Source organism: Diplotaxodon limnothrissa, linkage group LG6, assembly GCF_057381915.1.
Source record: "Diplotaxodon limnothrissa isolate DT_005_m linkage group LG6, D_limnothrissa_male_GT1.1, whole genome shotgun sequence".
Lineage (NCBI taxonomy): Eukaryota > Metazoa > Chordata > Actinopteri > Cichliformes > Cichlidae > Diplotaxodon > Diplotaxodon limnothrissa.
In genome coordinates, this window is record NC_140601.1 from 34816627 (window position 1) to 34831574 (window position 14948).

At 39.1% G+C, this 14948-nt stretch overlaps 1 protein-coding gene across 4 annotated transcripts; it reads left to right on the forward strand.

Moving 5' to 3' along the window:
* Positions 1–445: 445 nt before the first annotated feature.
* On the forward strand, positions 446–14810 carry LOC146631045 (A-type potassium channel modulatory protein KCNIP2-like). 4 transcript variants are annotated; one of them, XM_085356296.1, is made up of 9 exons: positions 446–518; positions 9354–9458; positions 9573–9748; positions 9915–9984; positions 12349–12419; positions 12791–12898; positions 12993–13097; positions 14616–14678; positions 14763–14810. In XM_085356296.1, the coding sequence occupies exons 1-9, from the start codon at positions 446–448 to the stop codon at positions 14808–14810; spliced, it is 819 nt and encodes a 272-aa protein (XP_085212422.1). The 4 variants fall into 4 exon arrangements, with proteins under 4 accessions (XP_085212422.1, XP_085212425.1, XP_085212426.1 ...); XM_085356299.1 differs by having other exon boundaries at positions 9354–9456; positions 9628–9748; XM_085356300.1 differs by having other exon boundaries at positions 9354–9452; positions 9624–9748.
* The last annotated feature ends 138 nt before the right edge of the window (positions 14811–14948 follow it).

The window sequence follows — 14948 nt, forward strand, 5'->3', positions numbered from 1 at the left end:
CCTCTGCTGTGCCACTCCCTCTTTTGCTTCATCACTCCTCCCAGCTTTGATGGTTTACCTCTCTCTCTCTCTGTTCGCGTCTTTGCAAGGACACCTGTACACGCTCCAGCTGGCAGGCGGACTTTGGATGTTTGGCAGAAAATTAAAGTCAGCAGTACATTTGAACCTCAGATCCACTGAAGTCCTTCAAACTGTGGACGCTGCGCTGTTGATAAGCGCGAAGAAGAGAGAGTTGTAGTTGGGAGTGCAGGGAGCAGACAGACGAGCTTTGCGCGGACTTTTGCTTCTCCGTCGTTCATTTATTTGCAGCCCACACTGACTGATGCTCATAGAAAAGTGACATGCAATCGGGAGTGAATGCGCTGAAGTCGTAGATAAACTGCGGCTCGCACAGATCCTGCAGGTTCAGCTTGGTGATCCGAAAAGAACTGAGAGGGAGGGAAGCATGAAATCCACGAGTCAGGATCAGAGTTTGTCAGACTCCAGAGAGCTGGACAGATCTTACGACCCACTCACAGGTAGGCGTGTCGTCATGTCACTCTTGCCTTTCTTTGTTTTAATAGTATTTTTTAATGATTTGGCGCTGGCCTGGCTCAAATCTCCACTAAGAAGTGCGCCTTCACTGCGGCGATGAAAGTTTTGGTTTGACGGAAGACTTCGGCTCATTGATATTCGACTGTGGGACTTTTAACAAACCACAATCAAACAATTAGTGAGTGTCTGTGCACGTGAACTCCCTGCTCTACAGCTCCCCCAAACAGCAGCATGATCTGATTAATTATTCAGAGTCTGATCTCACAGGTATTTTCCTTTGAAATGAACTTTACACCATCTCCCCACTTTTTGATAATAAGAATGTGAACTAATAGATCTAAAAATGTCAGGTCGCCATCATATGTTGATTATTTTTTAGTTGGAACTATAATACTACTACTACTACTACTAATAATAATAAGATAAATAATGTTCCATATGAATGGCTCAGCAAGAAGAAAATGTGTTACAATGTAAATAATAAATGGAGTTAACGTAAAGAAGTTAGTGTTTGATTTACAACTAATTGACTGTATGTGAAATAAAAGATGGGTAAATAATAGCAATAGTGGTATTATTTGAGCCATTAGCTATAAATTTAACTGAAAGCAGTCCCTTCTGTGGCCCCGTGCTACTGATCAATTAATAATTTAACTAATGGACAGAAAATTAATCAGAAATCATTATTAATCACTGTAGAAATTTGGCAACAGCCACACGCCTATCTTTAGGTTTTCAGCTGTGTTTCTTTTCTTCTTGTTTTCAGTTTTCTAAACAAGCAGCAGTCAGAAGACATCACCATCATGCCGGTCTGCTTTTATCTGGGCACTTTCCCCACCTTACTATTAAATAATTGACATAATGGTTCAATGACTTTGTTCCTCAAACATCAGTGCCATTAATTGGTTACAGCATAGCAACACGATTCTTCTCAGACTAGCTGAAGGAGTGAAAAATGAACAAACACATTAATTTGAAAAGAAAAAAGAAAACAAAGATTTGTTTATATGAACAAAGTAATGCTAATGAGTAGTTAGGATGATAAAAATCTCAATGTGGATTTACTGTAGTTTAGATAATCACACTGGTCGTAGGCCTTGAAGGTGAAAAGCAAGAGAACAGAAAAATATTGCAAAACAGGCTCTCGTCACCTAAAATTACATCTAGCAGTGTGAGTGTTCGTAGCCTAATTAGATCAGTGAGGCTCTTCTCTCTTTCAGACATTTCACTGGTTTATTTTTCTCACGAGTGCTTGCAAACACAATCCTCTTTAGAGATCACACACGCAGGTCTCTCTTTGCTTTGGCAGGCTGGCCTGTCATTTTTCTGACAGCTTCCCTAAATAGTCCTTTCCTTTAAAAATAACCACATAAATGTGTAAAAATAACCCCTTTAATATGGTGCACATAGCAGCACCATTTAGTTTTTTATATGATGTTTCTAAAGTACTGTATGAGATAGATGTTATACAGATGACAGTTTATTTCATAGCTGATAGTTGCTGTCTCAATAGAGGGTGTGATATGCACTCAGCAGCAGGTTAAACAAACAGAGAACAGGTGCATGAGGTTTTAAGAGGTGTTTAGAAGACACAAACAAAGTGTTTTATTAAACAGTGAAGCAGAGCCCGAAGCCTCTTCCTTTCATCTCCATGGTTTTTGTCTAACAGCAACATATGCTTATGGAAAATTATATTAAAGTGTATTTGAAATATTCATCAGATAAAATTCACACTGAACACTACATGGTCTTTATGTCCAACCGTTCTTCTGTAAAGCTGCTGAAATCCTCATGTTGTTTACTTCTTGGTTCATGCATTATAGATACACATTCCTTTGTGCACTACACTTATTACAGTAGTACAGGCTGCCTGCTTCTGTGGGACAGTTAAACCATGATGTCACAGAAAAACACCGTTAAAAAGGCATTGGTTGATGGTTTGGGAAATCTGCTTAGATTGCATATGAAATTCTTGGAAGCAGCTTGCTATGATGGGCTTGCGACTTGTCCTCTGTGCACCCGATCTCTCATCCAAAGTCAGCTGAAATAGGCTCCAGTGCCCCCATGACCCTGGATTGAATAAGCTGTTAAGAAAATGGATGGATTTATCAGAATTCAGTTCAAAAAGTGGACCCAAATGCAGACCAGTAATGAAACAAAAGATGAGCTTTATTCAAAGGCTCAAACACAGACACCACAAACCTGGAAAAACCATGAGAAGGCAAAAAGGTGGCACGAATCACAATTCCACAAAAGCTGCTAGAAAGACTGGGATATTCATACAAACTCATCCCATACAGAAGGAAACCAAAGGTTCAAAATATGACCAAGAATCAGGATCACTGTGGAATTTAAAGAAATCAAGGCAGAAATCATGCACTACATAAATACCAAACAGTAACTGGAACTAAAATACAAAGCTAATCCTAAAGATTGTAATAAATATAGAATAGAAGGAACACAAGGAAGTAAACTCACCTAGAAGATCACGAAATAAAGAGAACTCGAGACTTTACTAGGTTAGAAACAAATCCACTCTGTGACTGATTGATGGATGGATGGACTTGGTACCTCAACATAAAAACTGTGAACATTTAGCCCTTTGTCCAAAGTTAAGATAATCAGTGTTAAAGCTCACTGATGAACACATAATGTGCTTAATTAATACATTCAAACCCAAAAGGCCAGGAGCAGTTTTCACAACTTTCTACATGTTTATTAATTAAATTCGTAGGTTTTGGTAGGAAGATGTCATGTTTCAATCTTAACCTTAGTCATAATTTGGGACTAATATTTTCGTGAGTGTTGTAATTACAGACTGGCTATAAAGATGTACCGAAATATGAAACATTCATAGTATGTCCACCATGTAATCATATCCAATTTTATAGCCTCAAAGAACTAATTTTAATAAACTCCTCAGCCTACACTATCATGATAAAAATATCTGAAATGACAGAAATAAACCTTGGGAAACATTTGTCTGAGCTGCACTTTAATGTTTTAGTTTTACCCACATCCCATCCACTAACATGGAGCTGATGGGGTTTCTGACCTACACTTTAGTCAGCCACCAAGGAGTGATTGAAAGGTTTATCTTCACTAAAAGATGAAAACAGCTTCTTGGTCTGAAAAGTATAGGCATTATAAAAGGGCCCCGAACCTGCATTATTTGGCCAGAAGCGGCTGAGTCCTTTGGTTGAACACTGATGTTTTCTTATATAAAAGTTTATGGGAAAATTACCCTTTGGTTCCCTTATACTGTGACCTCCGTGACTGTTTTACTGATGGGTTTATGGATTCAGTCACCAGCTTCAGTCTTATTGAACACAGCATAATATTTATTTTTAAAATTATGAGCCTCACTACAAAACACAAAAGCGGAAAAAGGCTGTTTATGTCTTTTATATACAGCTTATGGTCGTGTGACAGAATAATTTCCTCGAGTGAACAAACATGCTTGTGATATGTATGTTTGTGTGCTTGAATGAGAAAAGTGGCATCATTTTCAGACATTTTTTATACAATACTCAAGGATCAAAATATCACCTGAAGCCATCTATAATATACAACACTTACACATTTCATTTCAAAATAAAAGCCTGTCATGAGATAAAACTATTGATATGATCACTGCAGAGCTCATGCTGTCAGCCCCGAGTGAGCAAACTTAAGTATGTTTGCGTGTGTCAGTTCTTTTTCATGAAATGGACATCTATAATCTGAACTGCGTCCTTCTGGGGGATTATTGTAAGTACAGGAGCTGTTGCCCCTGGCAACATTAGCTTACAAATGTTCATTTAGTGCATAGGCTGTCATGGCCTCCTAAAGTCAGCATGAAATGCTTACAGTTAAATGACACACAGTTGTTGGTTTAACTCACCTTTTGCCAATTATTATTATTTTTACTTTAGAGATTAATTAAGCTTTTATAATGAACTGTAAAAGATTTTTAAGAATCGGTGAAAGATATACTGATACTTAGGTCACAGGTTGTGTATTGTCTCTCAGGGTTTGTCCTCCCCCCCCCCCCCCCCCCCCCCCCATGAAATAATAATAGAAAATACATTTTTTATAAGTAAAATCATCAGAATCTCCTTTTGAAGATTTAAGTCTTTCACTTCATGATTAAATTGAACTCCAAAGTCAATATTTTCAACCACTTCAATGTTTTTTGTCATCTCCCTGATCCAGCTCATCAAAAGCCTAATCGTCAGGCCCATCAAAAGCTTTAAAATCTGCTCAAGGTTTCTGAGAAAGTTATTGACCTTTTATGAGTAAAACTTGCCGAGAAATATCTTCAGCTTGGCCTTCAGAAACTTTTAATTTCGTTCTTTCAGTGAATCTTACTTTCCCCCCTGTGTGCTTTTTGAAACAGTGGATGAAAGAGGCTTTAAATAGTTACAATGATGGCTCAAAGAGGCTGTAAATGTAGTTATATCAAAGGGTGAAAGAGGCTGTAAAGATAGTTATAACGATGGGAAAGCGAACATTGATCTACCCCAGAGGACTGCATTTATTCAAATTGATTTACGCGATCAAAGTCACCCATGAGGGTCTCTTGAACTGACAAATAGCTGCTGGGTACTGTGAAATGTCAACATCGGCTGAAATAGCTGTTCAGTTTTGTTCATCCATAACTCCAGCTACCCCCTGCAGATATATGGTGCTCATTTGCAACACATATGGGACAGGTGAACAGTTGCTTAATAATTAATCAGGTATGCTTTGTTGCTTTTGCTCATCTTCCAACTGTGTGAACGAATCAAATCATGACACAATGTCCCGCTAATGTTTATGAACCTGTGAACTCACAAAAGCAGCATAAAGCGTGCTTCAGCTCATTTAGTAGCTGTTTTTTATGCAAGAACAACCTCCAGTGTTGTTTGTGTGTAAAACAGTCACATCAAACAGATTCCCTCAGATGGGTTTTTAATAACTTAGGAAGTATTCGTGGCCTGAAATGCCCTGAAAAAAGGAGCCTTTCTGTTCCTTTTACAGTTTATTTTGTGCTTTTTTAAAAGTCATTTATAATTTTGCCACATTCAATCACAAATCTGAGGTGTTTTTCATGCAGCGCGAGTGTGTGTGTGTGTGCATTTGTGTGAAAGGCTGTATAAAGCTTTGTTTGTTTTTCCATGGTCATGCAGCTGCTATATTTGATAGTTTGATTGATATATCCTCAGCATCCACTGTCACTGATGTTCATGATAAGTGCACTGAACAGTTACTGCCACCCTGGGAGCTACAGTAATTGCTTAAAGAAGACAAAAGCTTGCTTCTACAGGCAAAAAAGGAAAAGAGTTTCACTGTGCATTTTAATACTTTGGATGTATTACTGCAATTTACACCTTGCTTGTTTTGCACGTGCAAAGGGTCTTATATTTCATATTTGCAGCATCCGCTAACAGCGACTGATGTTTGTGGGTTCATAGGTTTCTCTTTATTGTGAATAAAAAGTTTACAGGTTAAACAGTTTTATTTGTTGTTCCATCATCATGATCATCATCATCATTATTTAAACACCTTATTTTTTAATTTCCTCTGCTGTTTCCAGTGTTTGGATCAATAGGACTGTGTGTATGTCTGCAGTTCTTTTTGTGTCTGATCTCAAGCCATTCACTGCTGACTGCTGACTGCACACGTTTGTTCACCCTTTATTTGACTTGGAGGCCCTTCACAATCTTAAACGCACCACTGCCCTCTGGTGGCAGAAAAAAACTTTTTCTCTGGCGACTACAGAACTACTTTAATTTTTAGACCTTTAATCATCCCGTTTTTATCACAACTTATAATAAATCTAAGCGCTTCCAAGAATGTTTTAAAATTTTCTTTAATGTTATATTTAACCAGTAATATGAATGTCTGTTTTCATGGTACCACAGCCTTACCACTATGTTAGTAAACTAGTTAACAAGTAGAGGACGCTTTCCTTCATTAGCGTCACTTTCTTCTGCTTCAGTTATTTCTAAGATTGTTTTCTTTCTTTATGTTTCTGTCTACTTCTTTCTTATTTCACCGTCTTTGCAGGGTTTCATAGCTTTTTTAATAATTTTTTTTATCATAGTATATTTGCATATTTTAAATGTTTTAATGGTTTTATTTGACTTTGTTTTATTTTGTCTTGATGTTTATAAGTCTGTAAAACTTTACATGTGATATTGTATTACACAAAATAAACTTGGTTTGTCTGAGAAAACTCTAAGACAAAAGTTAAAGTTCAGAAAGTCGTTGCTGGAAAAAAAGATAAGAGAAGAAAGCAGAAAAAAGCAGCAAGCAGAGCAAAGGAAGTAAATGTCAGAATAGATTTCTCCATCCCCTCCTATCCACTTTCTGCTTGTCCTTGGCTTATTTTGGGTTAATATAATATTTCTGTGTCTGGCTTTGGAAAAGAGGCTAAAATCTACTAAACAAGCTTAACACAATCAAGAGCCTTTAACAATTCAATTCAGTTGTATTCATATAACACCAAATTACAGCATTAGTAATTAACCAATTAACTTTATATTGCAAAGTCATATCGCTACAAAATTATAGAGTTTATAGAAATTGCTAACAGTGGATTTGTTTAGCAAGAAGATGTCTTCAGCAGATCCGGTCTCGAGGGCGTGTGGTGCAAGAGCAGCTAGGGAAGAGGAGCATGGCACAGTGAAAAACAGACATGAAAACAATAAATGCAGGTTCAATAAGAGAGAGAAGGGGCAAAGCGAACAACAAATAAACTGGAGGAGAGAGAAGAAACAAAGTTAATGATGTGCAAAAGTGCCATCTAAATGCATTAGAAGTAAGAAGAGGGGAACTGAGAGGTTCTCAGTGCATTATGGCCGGTCCCTAAACTGCCTGGGCCTTTAGCAAGATGACTAAGGGATGGTTCAGAGTCAGTTAGTCACACAAGTTTGAATTCTGTCAGATGAATAATTGAACGCAAACATGCGACTTAATTAATAATTGAGAAGTCCTGATATGTTTTCTTCTTCTTCTTCTGGCTGCTTCCTTTAGGGGTTGCCACAGCAGATCATCTACCTTCATGTGACCTTCCCTAGTTTCCTCTTCCATCACTACATCCATGAATCTTCTCTGTAGTCCTCCTCATTTCCTCCGCCCTGGAAGCTCTGCCTTCATTGTTCTTTGTCCAGTTTTTCCACTATATCTCTTCTGCAGGTGTCCAAATTATCTCAGCCTCGTCTCCCTAACTTTGTCTCCATATCGCTCGACCTGATCTTTCCTTCTGATACATTAATTTCTAATCACGTCCATTTCAGTCACACCCAAAGAAAACCTTAGCATCTTAAGTTCTGCCAGCTGTGTTATTGTTAGTGTTACTGTCTCCGCAAACATCATAGCAGGTCTTGTAAAGTTTCCCTTCACTCTTGCTGCTACCGTTCTGTTAAAAAAAAACCCGACACCCATCTCTACCCACTCCACCCTGCCTACACTCTCTTCTTCACCTCAATTTTGTGCTGTCTGTTGATTTTCAATGGTTTATTTAAGGTCATCCACATTCCTCTGCTCTCCAGCGCATACTTCCACATCTCAAGTCTCTTTTCAACCTGCTCTCTACTCTCACTACAGATCCCAATGCCATCTTCGAACAGAGACTCCTGCTGTTTGCCTGTCCATCACCATTACAAACAAGAGGGGGGCTCATAGCTGAACCCTGATATAATCCCAATCCTGTCATTCCTACTGTGACCCCACCACTGTCTCGCTGTGCTCTTACATGGAGTACCTCGTGCAGTAGCACAGTTCCTCTCTTAGCACCCTGTTGTGTGATTTCTGTAGTTCTGATATCTTTGACTTCACCCGGCATTATTTTAGGTCCACCGGTACAGGAACATCACACTTTGGGTAAATGCGTCTAAATTAATGCTACAGCTTTTTAATGAGTTAGTCAAAAATATGGAGGTTTTAAAAGATAATGAAGAAGATAGCTTTTTGAAACCATAAAGAATTTGGTTGTTCTCTGAGTTTTCACCTAGCAGCACCATCACAATTTGAATTTGCCCAAGATTTCTATTGGCTATTTTGTTTTAGTAACAATTAACAAAAGTTAGCATTCTAACATGTTAAACTCAAACAGTAAACATGCTAAACATTATGGCAGCATTGCCGTTCAGTTTTTAGGGTTGCGGTGGCAGGATGGGTTATCTACAGTTTGAAGGTTGGTGGTTTGATCCCCGGTTGCTCCAGTCTGTATGCCAAAGTACCCTTGAGCAAGATACTGAACCCTGAGTTGTTCCTGATGCATCCATCAGTGTGTGAACAACATTAGATAGAAAGCACTTACACAAAGGAAAAAGGTGCTTGTATGAATCTGTGTGTGAATGTTATGTTGTATAAAGCATTTTGAGTGCTCAGGTAGAAAAGTGCTATATTATTTAAATGCTTACCACACTGTCAGCAATGCTTGCAGCGCTGTGTTAGTATTACAGATAATCCGTTGCTGTGTTTGCTGACTCCAAAAACCAGTTAATTTATATTTAAAGAGACCTTATAGTTAAATAAATAATGACACAAACTTCTTTTCATATCTAAAGAGAAATTAGATTAAATAATGTTAAAAATTTAGGAATCTGTCAGCTGATTTCTGTATCTTAGAGGAGCTCGGACTTGAGACTCGACTCTGCTGGGTCCTGTCCCAACAGATGTAATGGGTCACACAGATTCAAAGCCAGGTCAGCAAACTTATTTCTATGCAAGACAAGTGATTTCAAGTATTTGAGTCTAGTTTGCCCAGTGTTTTATCCATTTAGCATGGCGCTGACTTTGTGGGCCACTGAGTCTGCTTCTAATCTCTGGTCTGATCTGGTTCTTTCCAGGTAATCCTCCATCCAAACCCAATAAAAAGACCTTAAAGCAGCGCTTCCTCAAACTGCTGCCCTGCTGTCGTTCTGGCTCCAGCTCTTCAGTTGATCAAAGCAAGTGTTAGGACACGCACTTTGTCACACCACATCAATTAAATTAAACACAAACAAAACATTGATTTTTACTCTTTTAGTCTCTTTGCCTTTTCCTCTCTAAAGTTTCCGTCATTTCAGGGACGCTCAAAGAGAAACTGTTTCCTTTCTGTCTTCATTCCTCCGATGCAGGGAGCATAGTTGAAGATGGTGAACTATCGACAGTGTGTTACAGACCTGAGGGCCTTGACCGTCTTGTACAGCAGACCAAATTCAGCAAAAAAGAGCTGCAGGTCCTCTACCGGGGATTCAAAAATGTCAGTCAACGTTTCCTGGAAATCATTGATCATTCCTCTTGCAATGAATGCGCAATACTTGAAAACCATCAATTATGATGTGGCTCTACTGTGCTATTTATGTGCATTGGAAAGTATGTGTGAAGGGTTTTTTTTGGTCCACATAATAATTTTATGATTTCCACAGGAGTGTCCGAGTGGTGTGGTGAATGAGGAGACGTTTAAAAGCATCTATTCCCAGTTCTTCCCTCAGGGAGGTCAGTCACACTCACTTCCTTTTATCCCATGTTTTACATTTTATTCAATTTTTTTTCTAAGGAGCTAGGTAGGAGGAAATGTTCTGTCTCATGTGTCTTCAATGTATTCACTGAGGATTGAACTGGTTAGGTGCGTTCAATTCAAATATGTATTTAAATTATAATACTTTCAGCTTTGCTTTACTATGACAGTGACAAATAACATACACATTTGTGGTTATAAACACTTCTTTCATCTTTAAAAGCAGGGTCAAATTATACACAATACTGTGCAAAAGTCTTGAACCACCTCATATTTTGCTTCCAAGGCACCAGATTATTAATGTTTTTTTAAGCGGTCTTTTGTCACGGTCTGCAATGGGAGACCATGGGGATGAGGGGGAGGGAGGACCCAAACGCAGGACTCTTGTGCGATGAATGTAGTGCGTTTATTTACAGTGATGTAAATATTACATAATAAATCCCCGTGCGCTCCCCTGACTCCCGTGCCATGTCTTCTTCCCAAAAACCGTGCTCGGTGTTCTCCGCTCCCATGTGTCCGCACAACCCGTCCTCACTGCCCTCTTGTTTTCCACGCTCCTCCTGGGGGGAAATAACAGAGGCAGCCGTCAGGACACTTAACTACAGCACTACAACTTTAATACACTCACTAAACTTGGGTCACTAGGAAAACTGACATGGAGTTTCACGCAACAGAGCGCAATCACACTCTTAAATAGCTCCCCCGACGAGGCTGATCAGCTGCAGGTGCGTGGCATGATCTTCAAGTGTGGCCAGCCACCTGGCAGGGCCACACCCACCAGGCCTGAAAGTGCCTGTCACCTGGCCTATCGGACCAGCCGCACCCACACACACCGGCCTCTACATACAAGCATGGAAGCACAGGAACAGCAGCACAGTGCAGTAAAAACACATATAATGAGTCCACACTGCTCATGGACCCTGGGCCCCTCAGATCCAGGTCCCTGACAGTCTTCAGCAATAGTTCTCCAGGTCTTTCAAAGCTTTTCTTTGGGCATTAGCTGCTTTTTCATTCCTTTTCAGTCCTGAGCATTTACAGAGGAAAGCTACTTAACATTGACCTATGAACAATTTTTTGTTAAAACCATGAAGGATGGCTGACTGGAAATGACTGGTTTAAAAAATCTACAGCACATGAACACTTTCTGAAAATCAAGCAAAGACCTGAAACAGGACCTGAGAGATGCATCTGGCCCTTCTGCTGATCGTTATACTGTTCAAAGCTTCATCAGAAATGGTGCATGTGAAGAAGCCATTCTTGAGGAAGTGATACAGGGAAAAAAGGCTGAGGTAGTCCAAATTACACAAGAACTGGACTAAAATGTGAAAATTTGGGTTCAGAATGTAGTAAGTATGTACAGAAGAGGACAGGAGAGAGGTACAACAGTGGCTGTCTAAAGCTCTCTGTAAAACACTGGAGGCTCTGTCATAGTTTGGGGCTGCATTTCAGTCAGTGTTATTGAGGATCTTGTCAAAATTTATGGAATTATGAATTATTTTGATCCATCATCTGGAAAGCATCTGCTTGGCAACAGCTTCATTCTTCACAATGACAATGATCCCAAACACACCGCCAGTGCTGTGAAAGCTTACCTGAATAGAAAAACAGACAATGGAACACAATCAGTCATTGATTGACCTCCCCAGAGCACGGACCACGGCATTGCTGAAGAAGTGTGGGATCGTCATGACAGAGAACAGAACAAAAGGCAGCCAACGTCCACAGAAGAGCTTTGAAAGTCCTTCACAAAGCCTGGGGAACTATTTCTGAAGACTAATGCAATTACAGGAAAGCTTGCCTGGGAGAGTTCAGACTGTGTTGAAGGTCATACCAAATACTGACTTTCGGTTAGAATTGCACAAACTCTGTTTTTGTCTCATACACTGTACTTCCAGGTATGTTTGCACATGTTTTTGAAAAACTTGCTACATCTATTTCCCATTTTCCCAGCCAAATATATACGATGGGTGGCTCAAGACTTTTGCACAGTGCTTGTATACTTGTTAAATGTGTTTATCTGGCTTTAACTGAATCTGCAGTCATATATTAAATCATTTTAAAATCAGACTTTTTGTGTATCTGTGCTTGATATAATTTGTGCATAGATAAAATGCATTTGCATGTTTTTGCATGTTTACAAAGTGCGATAAACAACCCACGACTGAGCAGCACAGTTCAAAACACTATTACCTCTTAACTGATGCACATTTAATTACCTGTCCACATCTTTAATGTCTCTAATATTTTTCTGTTTCTGTCAGTTTAGGCTGTCATTACACAAAATCATTGACGTGACTGCTGCACAGTTACAGTAACTTGCTTTCTTATATTCTCTTTTGCAGATTCAAGTATGTATGCGCATTTCTTGTTTGAAGCCTTTGACACACAGAACAATGGCTCGGTCAACTTTGAGGTGAGATACACACCTCAAAGCCTCCTTTCATTCCCTGCAGCTCACAGAGATGTTTTCCCTTTTCCTTTTTCATCTTCTTTACTGTCCTTTTCTTTATCTATGCTGTGTAGTTTGATTATACTTTTTCTTAGAGTTTGGAAGAAAGCAGCATAAAGCTTTGTTCTTGGTGCACATCTTGTATAAATCTCATTACTTTTTAAAATGATTTCACTCTGTTGGTGAAACTCTGTGGGTGTCAGTAACACAGGGTTGGAACTGAAAAAACATAAAACATAGTATCAATGCAGCAAATATTGAAAAGTTTTGTCTGTGCCTTTTTTGTCTTTATTGTGGTCTTCACTTTTAGTGCCTGTTTTCTTTCCCTGCTGTAGGACTTTGTTATAAGTCTGTCCATCATCCTGAGAGGCTCCATCACTGATAAACTCAACTGGGCCTTTAATCTGTATGATATCAACAAGGACGGCTGCATCACCAGAGAGGTAAACCAACCAATCACTGCCTGTTTTTTTCTTTTTATTACATTGGCAGCTCATGTCTTTTTCATATTTATTTTCCTTCTGTCTGTTCTTCCAGGAGATGACAGAAATAATGCACTCCATCTATGACATGATGGGGAAGTATACATACCCCCACATGAAAGATAGTGCACCGAAAGAGCATGTTGACAGCTTCTTTCAGGTAAAAACTCACAAATAATCAGATCACACATCACACATCTCCAACACTGAACTCAAAGTGAGTCAGAATGTACTGAAAGTGATGGGTAAAGCATTTACTTTATCTACTGTGTCACTGTTGTGCCCATTAGTGTAAATGTGGAGCTGTGGGTTAAACAGCCAGCTTCGTCAGAGAGTGGATATCTATGAATTTGAATATTTTGCTTTTGCTCTGCTTCATACACACAAAAATAACCCAACTTAAAGACATGTTTTATTTCTAAATTGGGCTTTTAAATGATGAATAATCGTCCAAAAGGCAAAAAATTTGAAGCTAAACAGTGTAGCTCAGAAAACAGATCCCTGTGGAACAACACATCTCGAAGCAGCCGTTTCTGGGTTTAAACCGATGATAGTAACAAAAAAACTTTTGTCTATGAAGCAGCATTTACCCAGTCTAATGCTGATCCAGACACACCCACTGCCTGATGAGACTTATTCAATAAGATTGTGTGATCCACATTTTCAAAAGCTTAACTCAGATCTAATAAAACCAGAACTATTTTCAATAGATTGCTGTATATCTTACCAAGTTACAGCCCACTCTCGATTACTGGGAAGCATGGTGTCACCTGCCTGCATGTGAGTGATGGCAGGTGAAGGCGTATCTTCATTCCTGTGCACAACATAAATAAGCAGGAATCCACCTTTTCAGCAATTTGGTAGTGGTGATTAAACTAGAACATGTTCCATGGACTTCCACTGAAAATGGGCGGTTGGCAGTGCCAGAAAGCTGCAAAAAAACCCAACAAAAAACCCTGACGTCAATGATTATGGGAGGACCTGCTGAAAGGAATTCATTGATGATCCATAGTGGCAGCCCCAGCTTCCATTACTGTTTCTGAGTCCCTTTGAAATGTCGACTGGTTTTTCAAAGGCAACGAGGTAGAATGGACTTCACACCAACTGAGAAAGCCTGAGCTATGATGTTTGGGCTACTTAAGCTACCCCCTAGAGTTACTATAGAACATAGATTTTTTTAGGCCAATCCCTGTTTTTTGTGTCATCTGGTAAAATAATTTTTGTCCTGCAAGACTGGAGCATTTCCAGAAATGTCTAGTTGGCTCACAAACACAAATGTAAACAATGCAGGTTTTAAAGGATTTTGCAAATATGTGAAAGAACTTTTAGCACCTGGTAAAACTAAACTTGGAGAATGAGGTCAATACATTTTAAACTTTCATAGTTAATGTTCCTATTTGTGTTTGCCATATTGCTATATTTATTCGGTTAAATATAGGGTCATGATAGACCGTAACAAGGTTGGCTGTTATTAATTATGTCACAGAACTTTCCATTATTTTTTTCAGCACAAATGGGTCAGAGCCTGTAAAAACTGTGAAAGGTTGTAAGAGAGGTAGATTTTATAATTACAAATGTCACATCTGCACATCCCCTCATTTATGACTGGGGTCATGAATGAAGTCATTTAGTTACTTAAAAGTTAAATCATCATTTGTAACTTGTTGCATTTTTCCAGAAAATGGACAAGAACAACGATGGAGTGGTCACGATGGATGAGTTCCTTGAGACGTGTCAGAAGGTTAATAATAATATCTGTTTCAAACAGCAGTGCAGCTACACATCCACAGCTGCTGAAAATACAGAATTCTTTTTTCTTTTTCAGGATGGGAACATCATGCAGTCCATGCACATGTTTGATAATGTGATCTAAGCATTGGTGGACATAGACAGAAAACAGATTTCCCACCTGTTTGGAGCTCTCGGCTCAAATGCAGCTCATCGCCAGCGTGGATGAATTTTCTGAGCTTCAACAGCGGTCCAAGGTTCAAGTAGCAGTGACCTAAAGATA

Coding starts and splice junctions, on each gene's coding strand:
- LOC146631045 (XM_085356296.1), top strand. CDS start 446: ATGAAATCCACGAGTCAGGATCAGAGTTTGTCAGACTCCAGAGAGCTG. Junction 9,749..9,914: donor TCTACCGGGGATTCAAAAAT/GTCAGTCAACGT, acceptor TGATTTCCACAG/GAGTGTCCGAGTGGTGTGGT. Junction 14,679..14,762: donor TCCTTGAGACGTGTCAGAAG/GTTAATAATAAT, acceptor TTTCTTTTTCAG/GATGGGAACATCATGCAGTC.